Source organism: Mobula hypostoma, chromosome 15 (genome assembly GCF_963921235.1).
Source record: "Mobula hypostoma chromosome 15, sMobHyp1.1, whole genome shotgun sequence".
NCBI lineage: Eukaryota > Metazoa > Chordata > Chondrichthyes > Myliobatiformes > Myliobatidae > Mobula > Mobula hypostoma.
The window spans coordinates 53,408,547-53,431,987 of record NC_086111.1 but is presented as its reverse complement, the minus strand read 5'-3'; the positions used below and the strand labels follow the sequence as shown (position 1 = coordinate 53,431,987).

Here is a 23,441-nt window from a genome sequence, read left to right as displayed (position 1 = left end):
TATCTGAAAAAAGCCATCTATTAAGTACACCACCTGCTGGGTCAAGTTAGGACTAACATTCACCATGTCTATCAATTTGTGTGCAGGGCAGTGCAAAACATTTGCATCTGTGGGTTGTCAAGGCACAGTAAATTAACATTTATTGAATGGGATTAGAATGTGAACTGGGAATAGCACAGGATGGAAGAGAGTTTCAAGTATCCTAGTTGTGCCAAAGTCAAACACTCCGAGTAGTTTTGAACTCTAATTTAGATCGCAAAGTACAACTCATCATTCTAAAAGCACTGACGAACACATCCAGTTCCCGGTATGATGCTGTAACTCCCAACTCAGCCAGCAATTCATACGTGGACACAAAAACATAAATGAAAACTTATTTGCACAAGGACAAGTACATATTCCGGTCTGGATCATTACAGTCATAGCTAATGTAAGCACTTGAAAATGCAAAAGTAATCGGTCTGCAGATGGCCTTATAAATGAACTGGCGAAAAAAAAGATGAGATTTTCTATACCACAAAATAGTCTAATTACAAATATTTCTTTTTACAGACTGCATTCATAGCTTTTGATAGTTTACAGGAAAGTACAGAGATGTTTTGCGAACATACAATTACTTGGAAGTGGGTGAGTGTAACGTTCCCTGATCGTCAGACATGATAATAATAGGGTACACCAGAGGTAGTGTGCACAAATGAACAGTTGACTGGGAAGATAGCATTCTCTAAGAATGTAATGTCACTCTAATGAAGTCCTAGGTGTCTATCCATGGCCTCCTCTACTGTAAAGATGAAGCCACACTCAGGTTGGAGGAACAACACCTTATATTCCGTCTGGGTAGCCTCCAACCTGATGGCATGAACATCGACTTCTCTAACTTCCGCTAAGGCCCCACCTCCCCCTCGTACCCCATCTGTTACTTATTTTTATGCACACATTCTTTCTCTCACTCTCCTTTTTCTCCCTCTGTCCCTCTGAATATACCTCTTGCCCATCCTCTGGGCCCCCCCCCTTGTCTTTCTTCCCGGACCTCCTGTCCCATGATCCTCTCGTATCCCCTTTTGCCTATCACCTGTCCAGCTCTTGGCTCCATCCCTCCCCCTCCTGTCTTCTCCTATCATTTTGGATCTCCCCCTCCCCCTCCAACTTTCAAATCCCTTACTCACTCTTCCTTCAGTTAGTCCTGACGAAGGGTCTCAGCCTGAAACGTCGACTGCACCTCTTCCTACAGATGCTGCCTGGCCTGCTGCGTTCACCAGCAACTTTGATGTGTGTTGCTTGAATTTCCAGCATCTGCAGAATTCCTGTTGTTTCCTAGGTGTAAAAGTGTATTGGAAGGAATCTGTTTCCGAGTCCCCTTTTGCCTTTTCAAAATACATCATTAAAGCCCTACCTGAATTGTGAGATGAAGCTCCAAAACTCTAAGTTGCAAACAAAGACAAAATTGTGACATTGTATTTAACTTTGTTAATTGTCTTTTTCTGCAAGCAGAACCACACTCTTCCAGTAAGATGGCAGTCCATTCAGTCGCAGTGGCCTCTCTGGGTCCAAACAATGGTGTAAATTGTTCATCGTTTACATCTGTTTTATGATCACAAAACACTGCTGGATGTTAAGAACATCAGGTACTGCAGATCTACCCCACTAGCAAGTTGCTTGACAGCAGTGGAGTTGGACTTGTTGCGTACCATGATGCCTGCTACAGCTACCCAAGGAGGAAGGCGTCAGAGGTGGTGTGTGGTCCAACAAATGGTGCAAATTATTGCCTTGGACATTTTTCTTGTGATCACAAGGCCCTGTTTGTACATTGATAAAGTAGAATACTGCTCATCCTGTTCAGTCCTTCATTGGCAGGACCGACAGCGGGGGAGCTGCATGGACTTGGTTGTTGCATGGGCCGTGGAGTCACCAATTGCAGTTGCTTAGGGGAGGAGATGCCTGAGGTGGTGTGGTGCAGCTGAGTTGGGGGCCTGACCCCTCCTATTGGTGCTGCTCTCCAGTGTTCGCTCGGTGGAAGCCAAGTTCAATTGTGTTCATCTGCAGCTTCACCAGCGCGTGATGAGGAACTGCTGTGTACTTGTTCTTGCAGAAACATGGCTCCAGGACAACATCCCATGCACCATCAATCTATAGGCCATGACACTCAGGGACTTGAGTTATATATTATTTTATGACTGTATGTTTTATTGCTCTCGTAATTATGTGTGCTATATGTGTCTTGAGTTATGTGTGACTGTTGGCACTGTGTTTTGCGCCCTGGCCCCAGAGGAATGTTGTTTCATTTGGCCTTATTCATGTGTATGATTGAATGACAATTAAACTTGAACTTGAACTCTAAATGCCATTTAAACCACGTCAGTGTAATGCTTTACCATAAAAACTGTCAGTGTTTTTTTCCCCCTCAGAACATGTCACTTCACTCACTGCTCTGATCCAGGGACATTATTGTCTCGATCTACGTGTTCTGGTGCAAAAAGGAACAAGACTGTTAATGTGAGATTGAGTGAGCAGGCTGCAGACCCTGAGAGTTGCTGACTGGATGGCCAAGGACCCTGGCAGCAAGAACAGACAGGATCAATCAGCTTATTGGTAGAACTGCAATATCTCACACAGGCAGGGCCCTATGAATTATATTTAAAATGCATGATTTCAATGTCTACCAGAGAGCTTAATCATTTTTTTCCAATGAGGTAATAACTGGAGAATAAAAGTATTGATTTAACACCAGCTAAGTTAAACAAATGAGTGCTGTTAATTAGACATTTCTAGCACATTGATTTCTTTCACACCTTTATTAGCAAGACTAACTTAAATTGTCTTCTTCTGTTACTTTTGGATCAACAGGGAATTTATTCTCAATCACTCATTCCAACTCGGAATATATTGAAACCAAATTGGGTGTTAAGCCAGATTTTTAAAAATACTCAGACAGTCTATCAACTTTCTGCATACTTTATTAGCTTGCTGCAGAGTCTTTTCAATAATAAGGAAGTCTGGCTACTTCCACCTGTGCTCGCAAAGGAATAAATAAAATTAAAAATTGCTGACTGGGGAGAGAAATTGTGTGCATACATCTGTGACCAATAGTGCAATATAATTTTACCATAAGTATATATTTAACATTTGCATACTAATTTGCCAAAGCAGCCTGGTTACTTTTTTACATTATTAGACTTTCACAGCTATAAAAGACTCATAATTCATTAATAGCTGAAACCAATATAAGGAAGTAAGTTTAATTTATATTGATTTTTACAGCTAACTTGGAATTCGTGACAATGTTAATCTGTTATGCATGTATTACTAACAAATTCTGCAAATCATAAGACCTCAGTAATGAAATTTGTGAAAATTCCATTGACAATTAGTAACAGTTGATCAACTTTAAGAAGCTTGAAACCTTGTTCTACACTCCACAGTGCCCAGACTCTAAGCAGCACGGGGGAATTAGCAAGCACATGATTCTCACCTTGATAACCAAATGATTTAAGATACATCCAGTACAATGACCATCAAAAATCATATGATTCCACTTGACTAAAAGACTGGTTGGTTGACAACACTGGTTGCCAACCAAGTTTCATTCAGCCATTGACTGTCCACGCTGAGTTACCAGAGGAATACTACAACTCAATTTGACCAATATACAGGCGATCCCCAAGAAACACAAGCTGAAAAAAATTATGCTTGTATAATTACTTTTTAATCACATAACATACACAAGACTGAATTTTATTCTGCACCTCAAATTTTCAGATAGTGGTTTGTGAATTCTGTAAGGGCAAAATTCCATTACCCAAATGTGAGGGCCATAATGTGGTGGTGGTGGGGGGGGGAGGGTGAGGGGGGGGGGATGGTGCCTGTAAATAGCTTTTGCTTTTGGTTACATTTGCTTTGCTATTGTAACCAAGTCAGTATGACTACCTCTAATATAAGACCAAGGCAGTTTACTTCACAAACAATTCAGTTACAATACATTACAACTCCACCATCAAGCTAGCGATTACAAGTACTAAGCTGCACTAAATCAAACAACAATCAACTTATTCATTGCCTATATTTGATGCACTCTCTTCATGGCTGTTTTTGCCACAATACCATGAACAGTAATTGCATCTTTTGCAGTGCTTTAAATATTCACTAATCTGCAGTTTGAATCATTTTAACCAATGCACCAAAAACAACTAATAGAAAATTACAATTTGCACTCATAGCACCTTCAGCAACTAATGTCCTAAGGTACTTAAAAGGAATCTCTGGAACAAAATTTTTCACTGAACTAAATAAGGAAACTGTATACAAAAGCTTGTCAAATGGGTAGGTTTAAAAGGTAGTTTTAAAAAGATATGTTTATGACCCAGGAGCTTAAACAATGCCAGTGATGGGATGTTTGTAAAGCTCAGTTAAACAGGGAGTTGTAGCACTGGTGGAAAGTGCAGAGACAGCAACAGACAAGGCCATGAAGGACTTTAAAACAACGATGAGAATATTAAAACTAAGTCATTGTTGTATCAAGAGCCAAAGTAATTTGGTGAGCACCGCATTGATGGGTGAACAGGATGTGTGTCTTGATTAGATGAGACTTATGGTGGGTAGAATGTTGGCCAAGTGCAGAAGCAGTAGAGGCGCAGATGAAAAAAATACAATGATTTCAAGGCTTTCCAATGCTTAGGTCTGCCTAACTAGGATTTGGCCACATTAACATCAGAAGCAGTGATCTGTGCAGAATACTGGGAGTAGAACATAAAGAAAGATTGGACAGGGGACTAAGTAGAACCATACAAAGGATAGGTAACATGAAACATAATCAACAGGAGGGTCGAGTGAAGTGGTAGTGAGATGTAGTAGTGGTACGTCATTTGTGTATGTGAAGAAGAGGAAATGTGCATTTAACTGCTATCTCTTAGGAGCAATTAACAGATGCAAAAAAGGACCAAAGGCAAGTATCTGGATTGCCAAATATTAAGGAAAGGGGAGGGGCAGTAAAACCACCACACAGTTGATCATCCAATTGTTGCATGATATAAAATGGAGCAACCTACCCAGTAAGATAAAGGAGCTGGAAAGACAGAGGAGGATCCTGAGTAGAGGCTTCAAACAACATGGAGTGGAAAATGCTAGAATGATCAACTTGAAACAAATGGCTTACTGCTGTGTGTCCCTCTTTTGTAATCCTGCAACAGCCTGAGATTTAGGAGATAACAGCACATGTAAGGATTTGCAGAGAAAAGGAAGGTCCAAGATTCGTGGGAGTGGGGTGTGTTAGGAGTTTGGAATGGGATTAGTTTGCAAGGATAAAGAGGTCAACAGATTTTTTTTAAAAAAGAGAGGGGTGACGATGCCAGATTTAAAGAGGAGGAAACAGTTTATAGCACCAATTAAATCGGGGGTTGGGAAGAAAGCTTGTGGAAGTCAGCAGTCTGTTGGGAAGTGAATCTCATGTATACAATATCAAGGGAGCTTGATGCAAATATCATGCATAACGTAATGTTCAAAAGGGAATAAAGATAGGAGAGAAATTAGAAAAAAGATGCAAGTGTAAAACAGAAAAGTGCCAAGGCCAGCTGAACAGACTCATAGGTTAAGACTTTCAGTGAGTTCCTAGTGGTATTACTATTAGTTGTTATCAGCAAAATAATATTTCTTCATGCTTAGTAACAATTTCTCAGTTTCACACTTAAAATTGTAAAACATTTTTCACGCAAGATCTATAAAATATTGTAATAAATTTCCAGCAAGTACTTACTTCATCTCTAGCACTTCTTCCAGCTGCTTTCTCCGCTCTATTCTCAGATTGGCAAGGTGTGCCTCCCGCTCGGCCAGAGACTGCTGAGTTGAGGTCAGCCTGACCTTAGTGGAATCTAGTTCCTGCTTGGTCTTCTCCAAAGTTGCCATTAGCTCTTCTAACTGTTAAGCAGAAGCACAGTAAGCCATCAAATAATCTTTCAAATCACACACCAAAATCAGTTTTCTCATCAACATCAAAAGCATTAATGCCTTGACGCTTGTTGATCTGAATGTTTTGACGGTGTTTAATAACAATGGAGCTTGTCTCAACTTCTGTGTGAGAAAGGGAAGCTTTTACTTTTTAAAAAGGGTCTCTTCATTCTATTTAAAATTTTCTGCATTTCAATTTTAGTTAGGAAGAGGATAACAAAAACATCTAGAGTGCTATGATGATGATTTAGGAAAGATACAATAGCAGCAGGCATTGGTGTACCTTCTTCCTGTTCCTTGTTACTGACTGTTGGTCGGAAGATGAACCATTCTATAAGGAGTATTACATGAATTCACATGTATTGGTATACCTGTGCACAGTTTATAGTATCCTTTCAGGCTCCAAGTACCATTGTTTGGAGTAAAAAGGCCAAGCTGACCCTTTTATTTATATAATACAGTGGATTACAGCTAATTGGCCACTGGTTAATAGAGGCAGCTGCTTATTTGGGACAACTGTTAAAGAACAAAAGCTAATCGAGAAAATAGCCAGGATTCCCTTTGATTATTTCAGACACCATGCTGCGTAATTGGGACAGGAAACGGTTGCCGAACAGTTTCTTACTAATATCAGTTGTGTGCACTTGTGTGGCCATTAAACACTTCACCATACTTAGACTGAACAGTTTTTAAATGGCATCAGTTGCATTTGTTTGCGTTCAAAAAGCAGTGTTTTTGTCACTGATAGTTGGTAAGAAATAAGCAGTAAGACATCTTGGAATTGGTTTGCTCACCGTGGTTTCAAGCTGAAATTCAGGCTCAGAGATGCCAGAAATGGCAGGGAGTGAAAATGAAATGATTTTGTTACTTCAACAAGTTAGGCGCTACGAAGAATTTGAAGGTATCAACAATCATCTTGAGTGTTACAATGAAAATGAAAATTTGGAAGATGCAATTGTCAAAAGCATTCTAAGAAGGACCTCCTTTATATGTGCTGATTTTGTTCATTTACAATCAATCAAAAGAATAAGGCAGTGTACACTGGATGAAGTCCTCCATTGATAACTAATAGAGAGTTTTAAGTTACTGTTTTAAAACAATTTCTGAGCAACATTATCACTAGTGGTAACCCCTTGAAAATAAATAAATTCTTAATGCAATATCTATATGGATCTTCAGAGTAAAGAAATTTGAAATGATAATTACTATGCAGGATATTTTGCTGAATCAATCTGATTTCAATTTGCTTCTAGTATGCACTATCTACATTTTATATACAGTATGTACCTATTTTCTATTCATTGGAATTAGGACTATGCAAGCTTACACAATAAAACAGTGTTGCTGAACTTGTGAAAAATCTATATTAATCAGCAAATTAATGGAGAATATTTTATCCTCCAACATAAAAAAAACACATCTGATAAGACATAGAGGAAGCAGTTTTAGTTTCTTAAGAAGTTGCATAATGTCTGGTTGAATGGCTAGCCCAACAGTATCAAGGAAAATAGGAGTCTGGGTACGATTGCGTTTTATGTACCTTTTTACATCATATTAACTCAGCTATCAATTGGATAGGAGAGAGATTCCCCTGATCTCTGGAAAGCCTATGCTTTGATCATAACAGCGGTTAACAGGCTGTCTGGAATATGTAGAGCCACCTGGTTGTTATCAAGGATGGGTGATCTCAGATGGGATACTTAAACTCTGTGAAAAGTGGCTTGATTTTATTCTTTAATTAGATCTTAGTATTCTTCTTAAAATAAACAGATGAAACTTGTTAATTGTTGAAATCACAATATAACCAATAAATAGAAAAGTGAAATCTATAAATCAGCTTGGTTCAACAAATCTACTGTTTTCTATAAATTTTTTTGCATTGTATTTAAATCATGCAAACCTAGCTGTAGCCAGTGAGAAATAAAACCACAATTATAAATCACTATGTTAAGAGCAATATGCAGATTTCATCCAAACCCTTAATGCATGAAAGCACAAAATACTGCAAAGCCATCAGACAAAAATTCCTCGTGTTTGCGAGAGAAAAATGATAATTCTTGAGATGTGTTTCCTGTTGTATTTTGTGTTTGTTGGTCTTAAATAGGATACTAACCACATTGTTCTATGACAAGAAGAGGAAAAAATCACATTATTTTTCACTTGTTAATCAGAGAATCAGCTGCTTGGAAAACACATCTTTCTGCATATTTAGTGCAAAAATAGTATTCGGGTCAACTAAGGAGCTGGTGCTGGACCCGAGGAGAGCTAAGGTACCGGTGACCCCTGTTTCCACCCAGAGGGTCAGTGTGGACATGGTGGAGGATTACAAATACCTGGGGATATGAATTGACAATAAAGTGGACTGGTCAAAGAACACTGAGGCTGTCTACAAGAAGGGTCAGAGCCGTCTCTATTTCCTGAGGAGACTGAGGTCCTTTAACATCTGTTGGACGATGCTGAGGATGTTCTACGAGTCTGTAGTGGCCAGTGCTATCATGTTTGCTGTTGTGTGCTGCGGCAGCAGGCTGAGGGTGACCGACACCAACAGAATCAACAAACTCATTCGTAAGGCCAGTGATGTTGTGGGGATGGAACTGGACTCTCTCACGGTGGTGTCTGAAAAGAGGATGCTGTCCAAGTTGCATGCCATCTTGGTCAATGTCTCCCATCCACTACATAATGTACTGGGTGGGCACAGGAGTACATTCAGCCAGAGACTCATTCCACAGAGATGCAGCACTGAGTGTCGTAGGAAGTCATTCCTGCCTATGGCCATCAAATTTTACATCTCCTCCCTTGGAGGGTCAGACACCCTGAGCCAATAGGCTGGTCCTGGACTTATTTCATAATTTACTGGCATAATTTACATATTACTATTTAACTATTTGTGGTTCTATTACTATTTATTATTTATGGAGCAACTGTAACGAAAACCAGTTTCCCCCGGGATTAATAAAGTATGACTATGACTATGAACTAAGATTGTGCATTTAGTCAACCTGCGTGTCAGCTCAATGATTGGGTTCTCAAAAGATTTACTGATCAAAATGTTTTATGCAGAATACGATTGCTGTATTCCCACCATAATTCCCTTTTTAGAAGATCTTTGCTTTCTATACACAGGTAGGGTGTAGTGGAGGGTGTGGTGGGGATATGCAGTTCCAAAATGTAAGAATGAACTTCTTCCACTTTGTGTTCCCAACAAGTGTTTTGCAATACAAAACCAAATATGCTTTTTAACAAATTAACCCACTTACAGTATCTTTTGTGATGTAATATTGAGCAGAATTTATTACCCAAGTTTTTATTTGGAGTTTTTTTTAGGTAGAAGGGCTCTTAAGATTCAACTGCCATCTATAAAGGATATAAGCAGTTAAGACTTTGAGGCCACGTCTACACTACGCCGGATAATTTTGAAAACGCCGGTTTCGAGTAAAAACGACAGGCGTACACACTAAGCATTTTTCAAAATATCTCTGTCCACACTAACACAGATATTTGGCTGAATCTCCTCTACTGGGCACGTGCAGGACACACAGAAAACAAGCGAAGAGGAAATGGTATACTGTCAGTGCGTGTTTGTCCAGTTACAGAGTAGAAAAATTTAAAAGGAATTGCTCTTGGCTCTCGTGCAGGAGGATTTAAAACTAAAAAAAAACAAATACTGAAGTGTATGGAGGCAACCGACAGGGAGTTCACGGACAGTATGACGCGGCTGACGACGAACATTGAAAAACTGACTAACTCTGTTGCATTAATAAAGCATCTTGTTAAATGTATAAAACTACATCAGTATTTCCATACAATGTTACATTAGGCTGTTACACATCTATTGTCAGAGAAGTACTTGCATAAATAGGTAAACCACCTTCTTTCAAGCAAGGACAGAAAACAGGGCAAAGTGAGTATACTTATTTATTCAGTAAGCTATGGGTCAAAGTATTTGGTGAGTACATTTCTAACTCTTCTGGCTTCAGTCTTGTTGCCGTCTGTTCTGAAATTGTTGGGTTCTGTGAAGTGCAGATTCAAATATCACTGTGATGATTGTACGCTCTGGTATCAATTGTTTGGCGACAATAAAGTAGTAATAATAATAATAATAATAAGAAGAAAACAATGAAATGCCGGGCTGCCGCCATCTGTTCCGGCATGTCATGACAACAGTTTTAAAAAGCTCCAGTTACCCCGTACACACTGCAATGGATATTAGGCGTTTTCAGATTTATTCACTCTGGAGACAATTTCTGAAAATTTCCGTTTTCGGGGGATGAAATCGCCGTTTTAGCGTGGACAGAGAGTCAAAACGAAGAGAAAAAGCTTTGTTTTCAAAATTATCCGGCATAGTGTGGACGTAGCCTGAGTATGAAATTCCTGGAAGTCGTACAATAAAGAAGAAACTCCATTAGCATTTTATGTGGAATGTTTAACAATGCTAATATTCCAACACATGCAAAGTCTGATGGAAGTGGTGATAGTATAACAATCAGAGAAGTAGGTCTGGAAACAAACTTTTCAAAAATATGTAGAGGGCAAATATTTGATTATACCAAATACGCAAATGCTAAATGCTCTGCCACTAGGTGGAGCTGGCGAAGGGAAGACATTTTATGTCACCTCAAGTGGAATGTCAGCCATAGCTTGCAGATTTAGAGCAGGGAAAGAAGAGTTGAACAAAATGTTAGATAAAAATAAAATCAAGCTCTCTCCATTAAGTTTAAATCAAAATATATTTAAACATTATGCAAAAATATTCGGGGCAAGAGAGAATAAACCACACCAAGGACATTCTCTTGGAAATGGCAAATTTTCATACTTATGACTGAACACAGTATCAAAAGCATCCCAAGTCAGATACAGTAAAGCAAAAAAGGCCGAAATTAAAAAAAAAATCAAAACCTCAATATAAACTGCATGTTAACATTTCTATTCCTATTTCTATTGCAGAATCAGACTCAAACAATGCTGAGGAATGACAGCAGATTTGTGCTCTGGAGGTACTTCTACTGGCAAGTGCATTCAGTTCAATGAAACCAAACGAACAAAATAAATAACTTTAAATAACTCAACCTTAAAAGTCTGATAAATTAACAACAAAATACACATATATTTTAAGCAGGGTTTTGAACGTTTCAATTATGCAATAGGAAACCCAGGTTCTTTGTGTGTACTTTTATTTTTCTACTGCACTACCAGTCCAAGAATTTACAAGCTTTTATTGCAAGTTTACTGATTATAAACACCCATTTGCATGGCATTTTTAACCCTGGCAATAAAAGAGATTATCTGAAGCTGTTCTGTGATGCACATCTGTTTATATAAGACTGTGACTGGAATGATCAACTCAGTCCCCACTATATAGAATTTCCTGGATAAGATCACGTAGTAACAAATTCTTCAGATTTTATTCTGACATGGACTTTAATATTGTACGGAAATACTTCATGAGAATTATTAATAAAGTAGACAAATGGCTATTTGCATATGATAACTTGGCTCCATCCTGCCTCTTTGCTTATCAGTTGAGAGTAGCAACAGATTTCCATTTCTTTCCCTGAAAATTTTAGTTTATGTATGAGGCTATCAGAATTGTAAAATTGTCAAATGAAGATATATTTTTGTTGTATAAGTGGAGTCAGTATCAGACGTGTGTGAAGCGACTAAGTTGAACATCCTTCTTTAAAACAAAGGAATGTGAGTATGTGAGTGCCCGAGTGAGGAGCTGGACTGTGCATCATGCAATTAACAGTATTGTCAATCTGATAACTCTGTACAATGTCAGCAACACTAAGTGCAGACTTAAGTAAGGGATGCACCAGTGCTGAGCTGCAGAAAATCTTTCAAATTGAATGCCATTGACAGTTTTAAGCTCTTCTGTGAGAGATCCAAAACTAATCAGGTAACACAAAGACAAATTAAGAAAAATAACAATTGATCAAAACATTCCTTTATTAAATAGCAACACTGCAGCTGCAAGGTATAAACTTTATGTTAAGAGTGAGTTTGGTGCCTTTAGAGCTGCCACTTTTTTATTAAATGAAAGACACCTGGATCCTGCCGCACATAAAAAAATACAGCAATAGGAAATACTCTTTGCTTGTGATTGTGTCATGCTGCCAGAATGCACAGCACAGCTGCATGTCTGAGCTCTTGCCCTAGGCAAAATGATGAATCAACACCTGTGTGTGAGATTACTATATTCTGGTAAATTCCGAGCTCGTTACCCCTCATGCCCTGACTCCCTTCCCATGACATACTGTAGATGTCAAACTAGAAACTTCACAGTAATTCAAAACATCCAATTATCAAGTAATGCAGGGTAGAACCTTTCAGCATTTAGATTAGGTTTTCCACTAATTATTCAGTTATCTCCAGAACGAGAAATCTATATTAGGATTAATTTTCCTCTTATAATGGGTCTTTGCTACAAAATGGGTCTTTGCTACAAAATTAATGGAATATTCATTTTTAAAATGTAATAGCTATGAATATGATTTAATTAAAGTAAAGTAATTAAAACATAACAATCCAATAATGCGTTCCCTCAAGTTAAATATTCACTTAACCGATAGAAACAAAAATGGCTACTTTTAAACAATTATTTGTAGGCAGCTGTTCAGCAAAAAAAATGGGAAAAAACAGATTTTAGCAGTGGCTTTAATAACACACAGAGAATAGCCTGATTTTTCATCAACTCTGACACTGGTAACTTTTACAATCGACCATCATAATCAGATTGGAGGCAAAGGAAAGGCCTAAATACATTGTCTAAATAAAACGTGTGATAATTTAGTACAGTAAGCAAACATGTCATCTACTCAGAAATCCCAGTAGTTATAAATGCTGGGTGACTTGCTGGAAATGCTGGAAAACAGTGTAAAGGTAATTGCATTATATTATACAGACCTTTACAATTCCAACAGTTGAACTACTTCACTTGGACAAATGGCAGAAAATTGAGAGGACGAACTTTCATTTCCTCAGGTTTCCCAAAGCTTTGCTATCAACAAATACGCTCAAAATTAGTATTAACAAAAGGTAGCAGTCAAAGATTGTAACTATGTTCCCTTCCCCTAGTCCTGAAATAATGCACATCTGTAGATTTCATAGTATCTTTCATTCTCCAAATTAATATTGTGTGAAACCAGTCTTCTATGAAAGCTACTTCTCCAGTTGATTCCAATACTGATGATATTGCAAATGTTTGATTTTCCTCAGGTATTACTGTTTACTGAATTTAAAATTTGCTGTCACCATCCTTTTCCTAGCTCAAAATAAAACAACAACTAGTTCCTTGCAAATCATTATCTCCTCTTGATACTCTTTCCCATGCAAAGTCTTTAAAAGCATACACGAGGAATTCTGCAGATGCTGGAAATTGAAGCAACACTCAAATTTGCTGGTGAACACAGCAGGCCAGGCAGCATCTCTAGGAAGAGGTACAGTCGACGTTTCGGGCCGAGACCCTTCGTTAGGACTAACTGAAAGAAGAGCTAGTAAGAGATTTGAAAGTGGGAAGGGGAGGGGGAGATCCAAAATGATAGGAGAAGTCAGAGGGGGAGGGACCATTTACAATATGAGAGACAATTTACTGTGATTATTCTAATAACTGGCACATTCTTGCATATGGGAACAAACCCCTATGGTCATAGGGAGACTGTGTCTACGCTATGCAAAACAACACCCAAGTTCACGAGTGATCCTCAGTTTTGAGAACTTTGTCCGCAGCGCACTATTGCACTGCCCTAAGCACAGTCCAGTACTTCTCATGGTCAGATTTACTAAGACTAGAATTTGTTCCAAATTATTAACTCAATTAAATTCCCAGATCCCACCACAATTCCAAATCTTTTCTTCCTATTCCTGCATTATTACCACTGTAATCATTCCAAGGATCCATCTCGGTCCCTTTTTAAGTTACTGTCTATATGCTTTTGCATTCAATATCATTTACAAACGTAAGAAATTAAAGATGTATACCAATAATACTGGGCATCATCTCATTGCTACATCTCTGCCTCACCCTCCTGTCTCTGACCTATCATTTTTTTCTTGTCTGACATCCTTCATTGGATGAATAGAGACTGAAACAACCATCTTTGAAGGTAGATAAGTCACCTGGACCAGATTGTGTACACCTCAGGGCTCAGAAAGAGGTAGCTGAAGAGATTGTTGAGGCGTTAGTAATGATCTTTCAAGAATCATCAGATTCTGGAATGGTTCCAAAAGATGGGAAAATTGCAAATGTTATTCCACTCTTTAAGGAGGGAGAGAGGCAGAAGAAAGGAAACTAGAGGCCAGTCAGTATGACCTCAATGGTTGGGAAGATGTTGGAATTGATTATTAAGGATGAGGTCCCGGGGTGCTTGGAGGCACATTATAAAATAAGCCATAGTCAGCTTGGTTTCCTCAAGGGGAAATCTTGCCTGATAAATCTGAAATATCAAGCGGGATAGACAAAGGAGAATGGGTTGATGTTGTGTACTTGGATTTTCAGAAGGTCTTTAACAAGGTGCCACACATGAAGCTGCTTAACAAGCTATGAGCGCATAGTATTACTGGAAAGATTCCAACATGGATAGGTGTTGGGGCAGGTAACTTTGAGGAAACAGAGACGCTACAAAAGGACTTAGACAGATTAGGAGAATGAGCAATGAAGAGGAAGATGGAATACAGTGTCAGAATGTGTATGGTCATGCACTTTGGAAGAAGAAATGAAGGGGTTGACTATTTTCTAAATGGAGAGAAGATATAAAAAACTGAGGTGCAAAGGGATTTGGGAGTTCTTGTGCAGGATTCCCTGAAGGTTAATTTGCAGATTGAGTCAGTGGTGAGGAAGGCAAATGCGATGTTAGCATTCATTTCAAGGGGAGTAAAATATAAAACAAGGATGTAATGATGAGAATTTATAAAGTGCTGGTGAGGCCTCATTTGGTGTATTGTGAGCAGTTTTAGGTCCCTTATCTAAGGAAGGATGTGCTGCAACTGGAGAGGATTCAAAGTAGGTTCACAAAAACGATTCCAAGATTGAATGTCTTGTTATATGAAGAGCGTTTGATGGCTTTGGGCCTGTATTCATTGGAACTGAGAAGAATGAGGGGTAACCTCATTGAAACCTATTGAATGGTGAAAGGCCTTGATAGAGTGGATGTGGAGAGAATATTTCCTATGGTGGAAGAGACTAAGACCAAAGGACGCAGCCTCAGATTAGAGGGACGTCCTTTTAGAAAGGAGATATGGATGAACTTCTTTAGCCAGAGAGTGGTGAATCTGTGGAATTCTTTGCCACAGGCATCTGTGGAGGCCAAGTCTTTAAGTATATTTAAGGGACAGATTGATAGATTGTTGATTGGTTAGAGCATGAAGGGATACGGGCAGAAGGCAAGAGATTGGGGCAGAGAGAAAAATTGAATCAGCCGTAATGAAATGGTGGAGCAGATTCAATGGGCCAAATGGCCTAATTCTGCTCCTATATCTTATGGTCTTGTATATCATCAATACAGATCCATGCCCACTATTTTCAGCCTGAGATAAAGCCTGCAGCTGAACCAGACTGCTTACAACTTTGTACTGGGTAGAACAAAGTTTTCACCCATACTTCACTGGTACCTTTACTGTTTCTGTCCTTGACCATACCAAAATTATTCCGGTTCCCCACATGTTGTCTAGTACATATGAATATGCAATCAGCTAAAACTGCTGCCGCTTGTATCTTAACTTGCTCCAAATCTCATTTACCTATCACATCTTGCAATGGCTCCCACTCTGGTACTAGTTACTTTTAAACTTAGCCCTACAGCACCTCTGGATCTGAGCTCCTTAGGTTTTGACTCGCACTTCCTTCATCTCAATCACTCCATCACTGACTGCTATGCTTTCTGTGTCCTTCAGTTCTGTAAATTTCTCCTTAAAACCTCCGACATCTACCTTCTCCTTAAAACTTTACTCTTTGACTAAGCGTTTGGTCATTTAACCCAGTTCTTCTGTGACTTGGTGTCAAATGTTTGCCAAGTTCTTTCAGATGTTTCAATATGGTGGAAGACCTGAAAATTGCAAGTTGTTGCTGGAACTGACTGAAAATTCATAATAGAAATACAAAGGACTTTGGATGGATAAGAAACTGGTTAAAGGAGTGAAAAATCAGTGAATGTTTTTTCCAGACTGAGCAAATGTAAAAAACTGTGCTCCCCATGGTTCAGTACTACAACATCTGCTCATCTTAATAGACATAAATAAAAAATCTAATGATCTGAACGACAGTTTTGAGTATTGGCATGCAGTGGATACAAAACTCGCAATCATATTTAATCATCAAAAAGGAACAGGAAACAACAGGAGATAATAGAGAGAGCATTCCCTTACATTTCAGTTCCTAATATTGAGTACAAATGACCTTGAGTTGATCTGAGGCCAATTGGTTTCATTCAAAAGAAGTTGCATTGCCATTTCTTGAGAACGAAGATTCAGGGTGTCAGAGTTAACAACAAAACGGTTTATGTTTTTTCTCGTCAGAAAAGAACAGGGTATAAATACCCTGAAGATACATTGCACGTGAAACCATTGCATGCGGAATAGAGATGTCAGTTTGCACCCATCCCAATGGTAGCTCCTTAGCATAAGGCAGTAATGTCTCTGAAAGCAATGAGCCAATAGCTATCCCATGAGATCTGATATAGATGTGGAGTATGAAAGATGCATTCAACACAGTTGCTAGCATTTAAAAAAAAATTGAAGACACCAACATTGTTCACTCACTCTTGTTAAGCTACGCAGTTTACCTCGTGTAACCCCTTTCAGAAACTGAAGACCAGGTATCAGAGGCGTGGTGATAGGTACAAATAAATCAGGATTTTTATCAGCCTGCTACTCCATTCCAGACATCCAAAGCTTTAAACCACAGGCTCTAGGGATCCACACCACAGACCAAATTCACTGTAGACTTGGGTGAAATACAATTTGCACCTGCTTTGGATCACATTTGAGTGTAAATCAGATCATAATGGTAGACCTGCATGGGGATATCATCATGGCTATTAAGCGGAACCTCCAGGGTCAAAGGTCAGGTGAAATTTACCTCTCATCCACTGGCCAAATAGGACCTCACTGGCATTGGTGGAATTTTAAACCCTGATTTGGAAATGTAGTTCACAAGCTAAAGGTTTTGGGCTGGATGATGTAATGTCCGTCATCTTCTACTTTCTCTCCAAACTCATTTAATACAGCTCATTAGAAAAGAACTTCCCTTCTCACAAGTATCAACCTTGCACAAATCCAAACCAATTTAAATTACATGCAAAAGTTTAGCTTATCTTGCAAGCAGGTATATCACAAAATGTCATACTGGAACAAGCATTCCTAATAAATAGATCTCCTTAACCAAGAAAACATGTTAGTTTTTTTGATAAATGGTTACTAAACTGAAAATAATCACATGCTCTCTCCCTCCCTCTCGTTGGCACCCACGTTCCTTTCCCTCCCTCCCACATTCTCAACTTCTATTGTTCTCATTCTCTCTCTGCCTCCCACCCTTTCCCTCATTCTCACCCCTCCCCTCTCCCTTTCCTCTCATTCTCACTCCCCCCTCCCATTTTATTTTCTCTCTCATTCTATTTTCTTTCTCACTTTCTCTCATTCTATTTTCTCGCTCACTCTCTAATCTTATTTTTCGCTCTCATTCTATTTTCTCCTTCTGATTCTGTTTTTGTCTCAGATTTTATTTTCTCTCTCATTTTATATTCTTTCTTTCTCATTCTCTCATACACACTGACGCACACACTCAGTTTCCGTAGATGCCATTTAACATGATAAGCATTTGCAGATTTTTGTTATGTTATATTTTGACAAAAATCTGTTCAAAAAGCCAAATGAAAATATTAATATGAATCTCCTAAGTTGTAAAGTGTTCACAATTACCAAATGCAACATTTGTGAGGACAGCATACCTCTTTTGTTGAACTGCATAATGAGCAGATGGTAAGAAAGACTAGTGAATAACTCCAATTAATCCAACAATATTAGTTGAAGTTTATATTGAACATTTGCATGTCAACAGAATGAAATCAGGATGAAATAGACAAAGAGGTTAAGATATCTGGAAGAAATCAAGTTAGTTAGTTAGTTTGTTTGTTTCGTAGTCACTACAGATAATAAAGGGATCAAAAATTTGCTTCTCTGTAAAAGAAGGTAAATAGAAGGAAATTTAAGAGTCAGATAGAAGATACACCTGGAAATCACAAAGAAATTTAAAATCAAGTGGCGGAAAAAAGGGAAATTGTAAATAGATAGGATCAGGGGCAAGAATGCATGATTACATAGAATAATCATGCAGTTGCATTTACAAGAATAACAGTAGATGCCAAATAAAAGCAGAACTATAGGGAAATAAGTTAAAGACAGTGATAAGAGATTCTATGGTTGGTATGTACCACTTAAGTAGTATAACAAGGTACAATTAACATTGCTTCAAAAAATTATTTGCATTCTTCAGCAGGAAGTTTTTTGATTCATCTCAACTGTATACTGTAGAACTCTACATATGAAATTCATTACAGTAATTGCTAATTTAACCTTTTGAGTACACAGCTTTAATGTAATAAAGCAAAAGTGAAATGGATTTACAATATTTATCAATTAAGTTACCATTCTAGCGGTCTAGAAACTGTTACTATATGTATAGTACTTAATAAGGAAGTTATATTTCAATTATTTGTGTAACTGAAACATTTCATTCCAGAACATAAAAGTACATTTTGATCATGGTACTCAAACAGTTAAAATTTAACTAATGATCTTAAACATAACTTACACACTTTGAAATACCACAAAAATGAGGACTGGAAGAAGAATTAGAGAAATAAGTAATAATAGTTACAACTTTTGAGCATTCTCCATAAAATTATTTAATTCTGTATCTATTGGCTCCATACTTGTGAAGCCTGACTGAAAGGTACAGAGAATGAAAAGTACAGGACATGAAAGAACTTTCAGTATTAGGCTTCTGTCAGGGAACAATCACTGGATTTATGATGGATGACAGTGAAGTGGTGGAAAATGCAGACTACATTTCTGTTATCCTAAGCTCAGGATATAACAAAGGAGGATCTACAGAAACAATGAATACTATTTCCATGATTAGCACGGAAGAATATGAAGTTTGTTTTGTTTTGCAACTTTAAAATGCAACAGTTGTCTGACTGAAGGACCAACAGCCCATTTTAATTGGCAATCAAATTAAATCATTCAATGGAGGGTTCAATGAAAGATAAATAGAAGTGACACTTATCAGCCCGAGAAAAGATTGTGTGTTTGACCAGTGAAATATGTTTACTCTCATTCAAGAAGATTTGTCAATCTTTATGACAGATTGTTCCCAACCAAACATTATAAGCCAATTTGCAGCCTCTAACTCTTATCTAGCAAGTTGACATGACTTTGGAACAAAATTAAGAATGACGACTCAGGAAAATATAAATAAATGATTCTTATTGAAAGGAAATTTAGCTCTGCACATTTATTGCTGCTTTTACCATTACAAATTAAAACTGCATGGCTTAAGAAAACATTACAAGTTGCATTACAAAGAGATTGGCAAATCTTTCTGAATGAGAGGGGCTCATATTTCATCACTCACTCACAGAATGCTTTCATGTTTAATAAAGTGCCACTTCTGTTTATCTTCAGTTTAATCCATAAGAAGTCATTAAAATTTACAATACAAGTTGAGTAAAATTAGCTGAAGGTTATTCTGAGTATTCAACAAAACAAGCTAGTTCTTTAACATTTTGCTTGCAAAGGACAAAAGCTAAACAACTGGGCAACATTTGTCCAGATAATTTGTGTTTCAACTGTTGAATCCTTCCTCAGAAATGAAAGAAGCTACAGATTGTCAAAATTAATGAAGGTATTAAAAAAACACACACAAACACAATGAGAAGGAGTGCGGCTAAAATTTTGAAATCCATTTAAAGTCCCCTGACATTATGCCATTGAGAAGAAAGAGTAAAGGCAAGTTCTCTCATGCAGACCTGTTTCTCTGCAGAAGATCTAGAAGCCTCTTCCCGGGCGAGAACCACCTCTCTTTCCGCATTTATCTGTACGCTCTCACGCAGGGCTTCTTCCAATTCCTCAATTCTTTCGTCTTTCTTTTGCACTGATTCCTGAGAAAAAGCAGGAAAACTAGGAATATTATTTCAATGGATACTGTTAATATTTCTCCCAACACGTTTCCGGGTATAACCATCATAGGAGAATAAAATTAAGACAGAAATCACACCCAAAATGATAAAAAAAAAATAGAGGTGAAATATACATGAGTCATTATAACTACCAAAAATGCACTTTGAATAAAAGAAACAGAACACTAATCAATGGTCCTGCCCTGCAATGTTCAACTTTTTGCCATTCGACTATAGATGTAAGATGAGTCGAAAAGTAAACCTGCAATTAGAAAGGTTAAAAGAGAGCCAATTCAGTCCAAAGATCTGGAACTGTTGCTATATAGGCTAGACACTGAAAAATTGTACACACAAGATGAAAGTTAATCAAGTCATGAAATGGTATGGATCTGTGGCTTCTAATTTCTGAAAATGGTTCTTTTCACAACTCTAAGTGAAAACAAAACAAAAACAAATAAAAGATACATTAGCTGTTGTTGGAACTGACTGGTCACACAGGGACACTGTGTGCTGGTTATCCAACATACAAATTGAATTTGACAGCATGGTAGCAATTTGATTCACTAAAATCAACAGCGAATGTGCTACCCACCTCAGTACTGAAGGGGCAATTTTAAATCCATATGTGGAACTTGACAATGGTGCTATTTTCAGAATTTTGTAACATATTGGTGAAAAAATAATGTTTGGAGAGATTACCCTTGAAAGAGATTAAGTGCAGCCAGGAACAGAACAAAGAAGCAAAGATATATACCAAGCATTTGCAAGAATTGTAATTCCTAAGAAGATGCAGCAGAAATAGTTTCTAAGTAAATCTGGGCTATTTTATCAAACAGAAATACTGTATGCATGTTAATCTTTCAAAGTAAATTCTGAATATGGTAAATAAGTTATTGGAAAATTAATGATTTGACTTTTATAGAATAGACCACTCAAACCATTGGACAAAATGTATATTTAAATTTGGTAGTTAAAGAAATTATCATTGATCTATAAACTTCCTTTGAAAAAACAAACATAAAAATGTTTTACCCTTCATTGCTCATCTGCAAAAAGTACATAGTGCAGAATAAAATATTTTGACCATCGTATTTAAACCAATTCCTGATTAGAAAATCTCAAACAAACTTGGTCTGCTTTTATCCATCTTCCTTGACTTTCTAAATTCCTTTATTAATGCCATTGTGGAATCTGACAATGATGACTTTGAATTGATGGCCTCTCTTCAATAAATTCCTAAACAGAACTAGTATTTATTCACTTCATGAAACCAATTATGATTTAAGAATCTCTGTCAAATTTATCTTCTGGTGGATAATAAACTACTGTGTATTCTTTACTCTTAGTTAACATACACAGTGTATTTTCTCAGATGGGATCTCCAAAATGGACACAGGAACCTAATCACCACCTCACACTCTTAGACCTGTACTTTCAAGACACAAAATAATATTAATCTTTAGATGGTTTCATCTATTACAACAGGGGTTTCCAACATGGGGTCCACAGACCCCTTGCTTAATGGTGTTGGTCCATGGCATAAAAAAGGTTGGGAACCCCTGTATTGCAGGCTTTTTAATGGAATTACATATTTGAATTTCTCAGCATCCATTCATCTACATCATTTAGTGACTTTCTGAATGGACAATTACATTTTATTTTACCCTCTCAAAATCAGATTTTGCAGCAGTATTGTATTTTTCAATTATTCACCTATTTCCTCTAATTGCCAAGGTCCTTTCCAATGTTTTCCAAAATTCCCTTCAGTGTCAAAAATATCTAAAGTGAAGTTATTTATGCCCAAAGCAAAATCAACATCCATAGTGACAACTATAGCGGAACCCATTCTAACCCATGGAGATATTGCATCATACATTCATCTTGATTAAAGCCATTAACCTGGCTTTGTGATAGCAAAAAGGCAAAGATGTTAACATTTGTCAATAGTCTGGGAAGAGACACCTAAGCTGCCTTGTAGATTTTTGTGAAAATGCCTTGCCAATATATCAACATCATGACCACAGGGTATTAGAGATTACACCGACCTTATGTTTGTCACCAGCTAATGTCAGAAAATGAGAAATTTTTCTTAGATCTTTTTGGGAAGCATTGATGTCAGCAGTTAATTTCCTTTGCAGCGGACTTTAAGTAAGGTTGATAAGTCTATCTCTTTGTTTCCCGCTCCTCAGTCATACCTTCAAGGTATTAAGTTCCTGTACACCAAATATCTAAATCGTGAATAGCATTAGAAATATTTCACTGACATGTCTGAAAACAAACAGAAACAACTTTTATTGTATTGAATTTTTTAAAAAAGCATGGACCAGAGGCCTGGAGGGTTTAGGAAGAGGAGCCACTTGAATACTTCACGCCAGAGTTCAAAAGTGATGTTGGTGGAAAGCAGGTAAGCTGATTAGTGAATAGCTGGAGAATCTTTTCTACTGTTTAATTTCAAATTTATAAATTCTAAACTCTAAAGATAAAGAACTTCAGAGCACCTTGGCTGAGTGAAATGTTATAGTATTTAAGAAGTAGTGGATACATTCACTGATACAAATGCAGTGTCTCAAGCTGTGGCAGGTTGATCATATAGAACATATACAGCACAGGAACAGGCCCACAATGTTATGCCAAAAATTAAATTAGTAAGCAAATGGCTAAGTAAACAAACTTCAGGTTATCAACCTGGAACAAAGGCTGGATTCACTGTTGTGGACCTGCGCAGCTGAGGATTTTGTGCACAGCATATTCAGAGTGGTGTTCCTATCGCAATTTAAGAATGTGTGAGCAGAGAGCGAATCGGTGATTACCAGGCAAACCAAGGGGACCAGACATTTACTTCACAAGTTCCATTAGATTCAGGAATGCCCTTAAATAGCTATGAAGCACCTTGCAGGGTGAGGTCCCTCGGCATAGGACATGGTCCACACCAGTAGCAATAATAGAGAAATGAGGTCCTGTAGACAGAGCTAGGAAATTTTAAAAAGCAGGAGAGCAAAATAAGGCAGATACATTTGTGCTGTATCATGATCTGCAGATATAGACTTGTCAGTCAGTTTCACATTATAAAGAAAAAATCTTTCATTAAAGTTCTCAAACCATCCTTTGCACAGATTAAAGGACACTTGATTAACTGTGGCTTTTTAAAAACCTTCACTCAAGCTCCTGGCTTTCTTATGACAACTATTTCATTGGCTCTATTGTCGTCCACTGAAGGTTTTAATGGGCTGAGGGGATCTGGACTATATACATGTATATTCTGCGTATTTGTGCCTTACTGGTATTCTATATGTGCTTGTTGTCTTGTATGCACCAGGACTGGGCCTCAAGCTG

The 23,441-nt window shown here is 37.7% G+C and overlaps 1 protein-coding gene across 3 annotated transcripts in view; it reads right to left on the bottom strand.

Moving 5' to 3' along the window:
- The window catches only part of LOC134356860 (ERC protein 2), an 878,083-nt gene that overhangs the window by 326,368 nt on the left and 528,274 nt on the right, over positions 1 to 23,441 (bottom strand). For 2 of the 3 annotated variants that reach the window (XM_063068069.1, XM_063068070.1), the window contains 2 exons: positions 19,959 to 20,090; positions 5,747 to 5,907 (listed from right to left, as the gene is read on the bottom strand). In XM_063068069.1, the coding sequence (XP_062924139.1) occupies positions 5,747 to 5,907; positions 19,959 to 20,090 (293 nt within the window). The remainder of the gene's footprint in view (positions 1 to 5,746; positions 5,908 to 19,958; positions 20,091 to 23,441) is intronic. The other variant, XM_063068071.1, reaches the window with a different exon arrangement.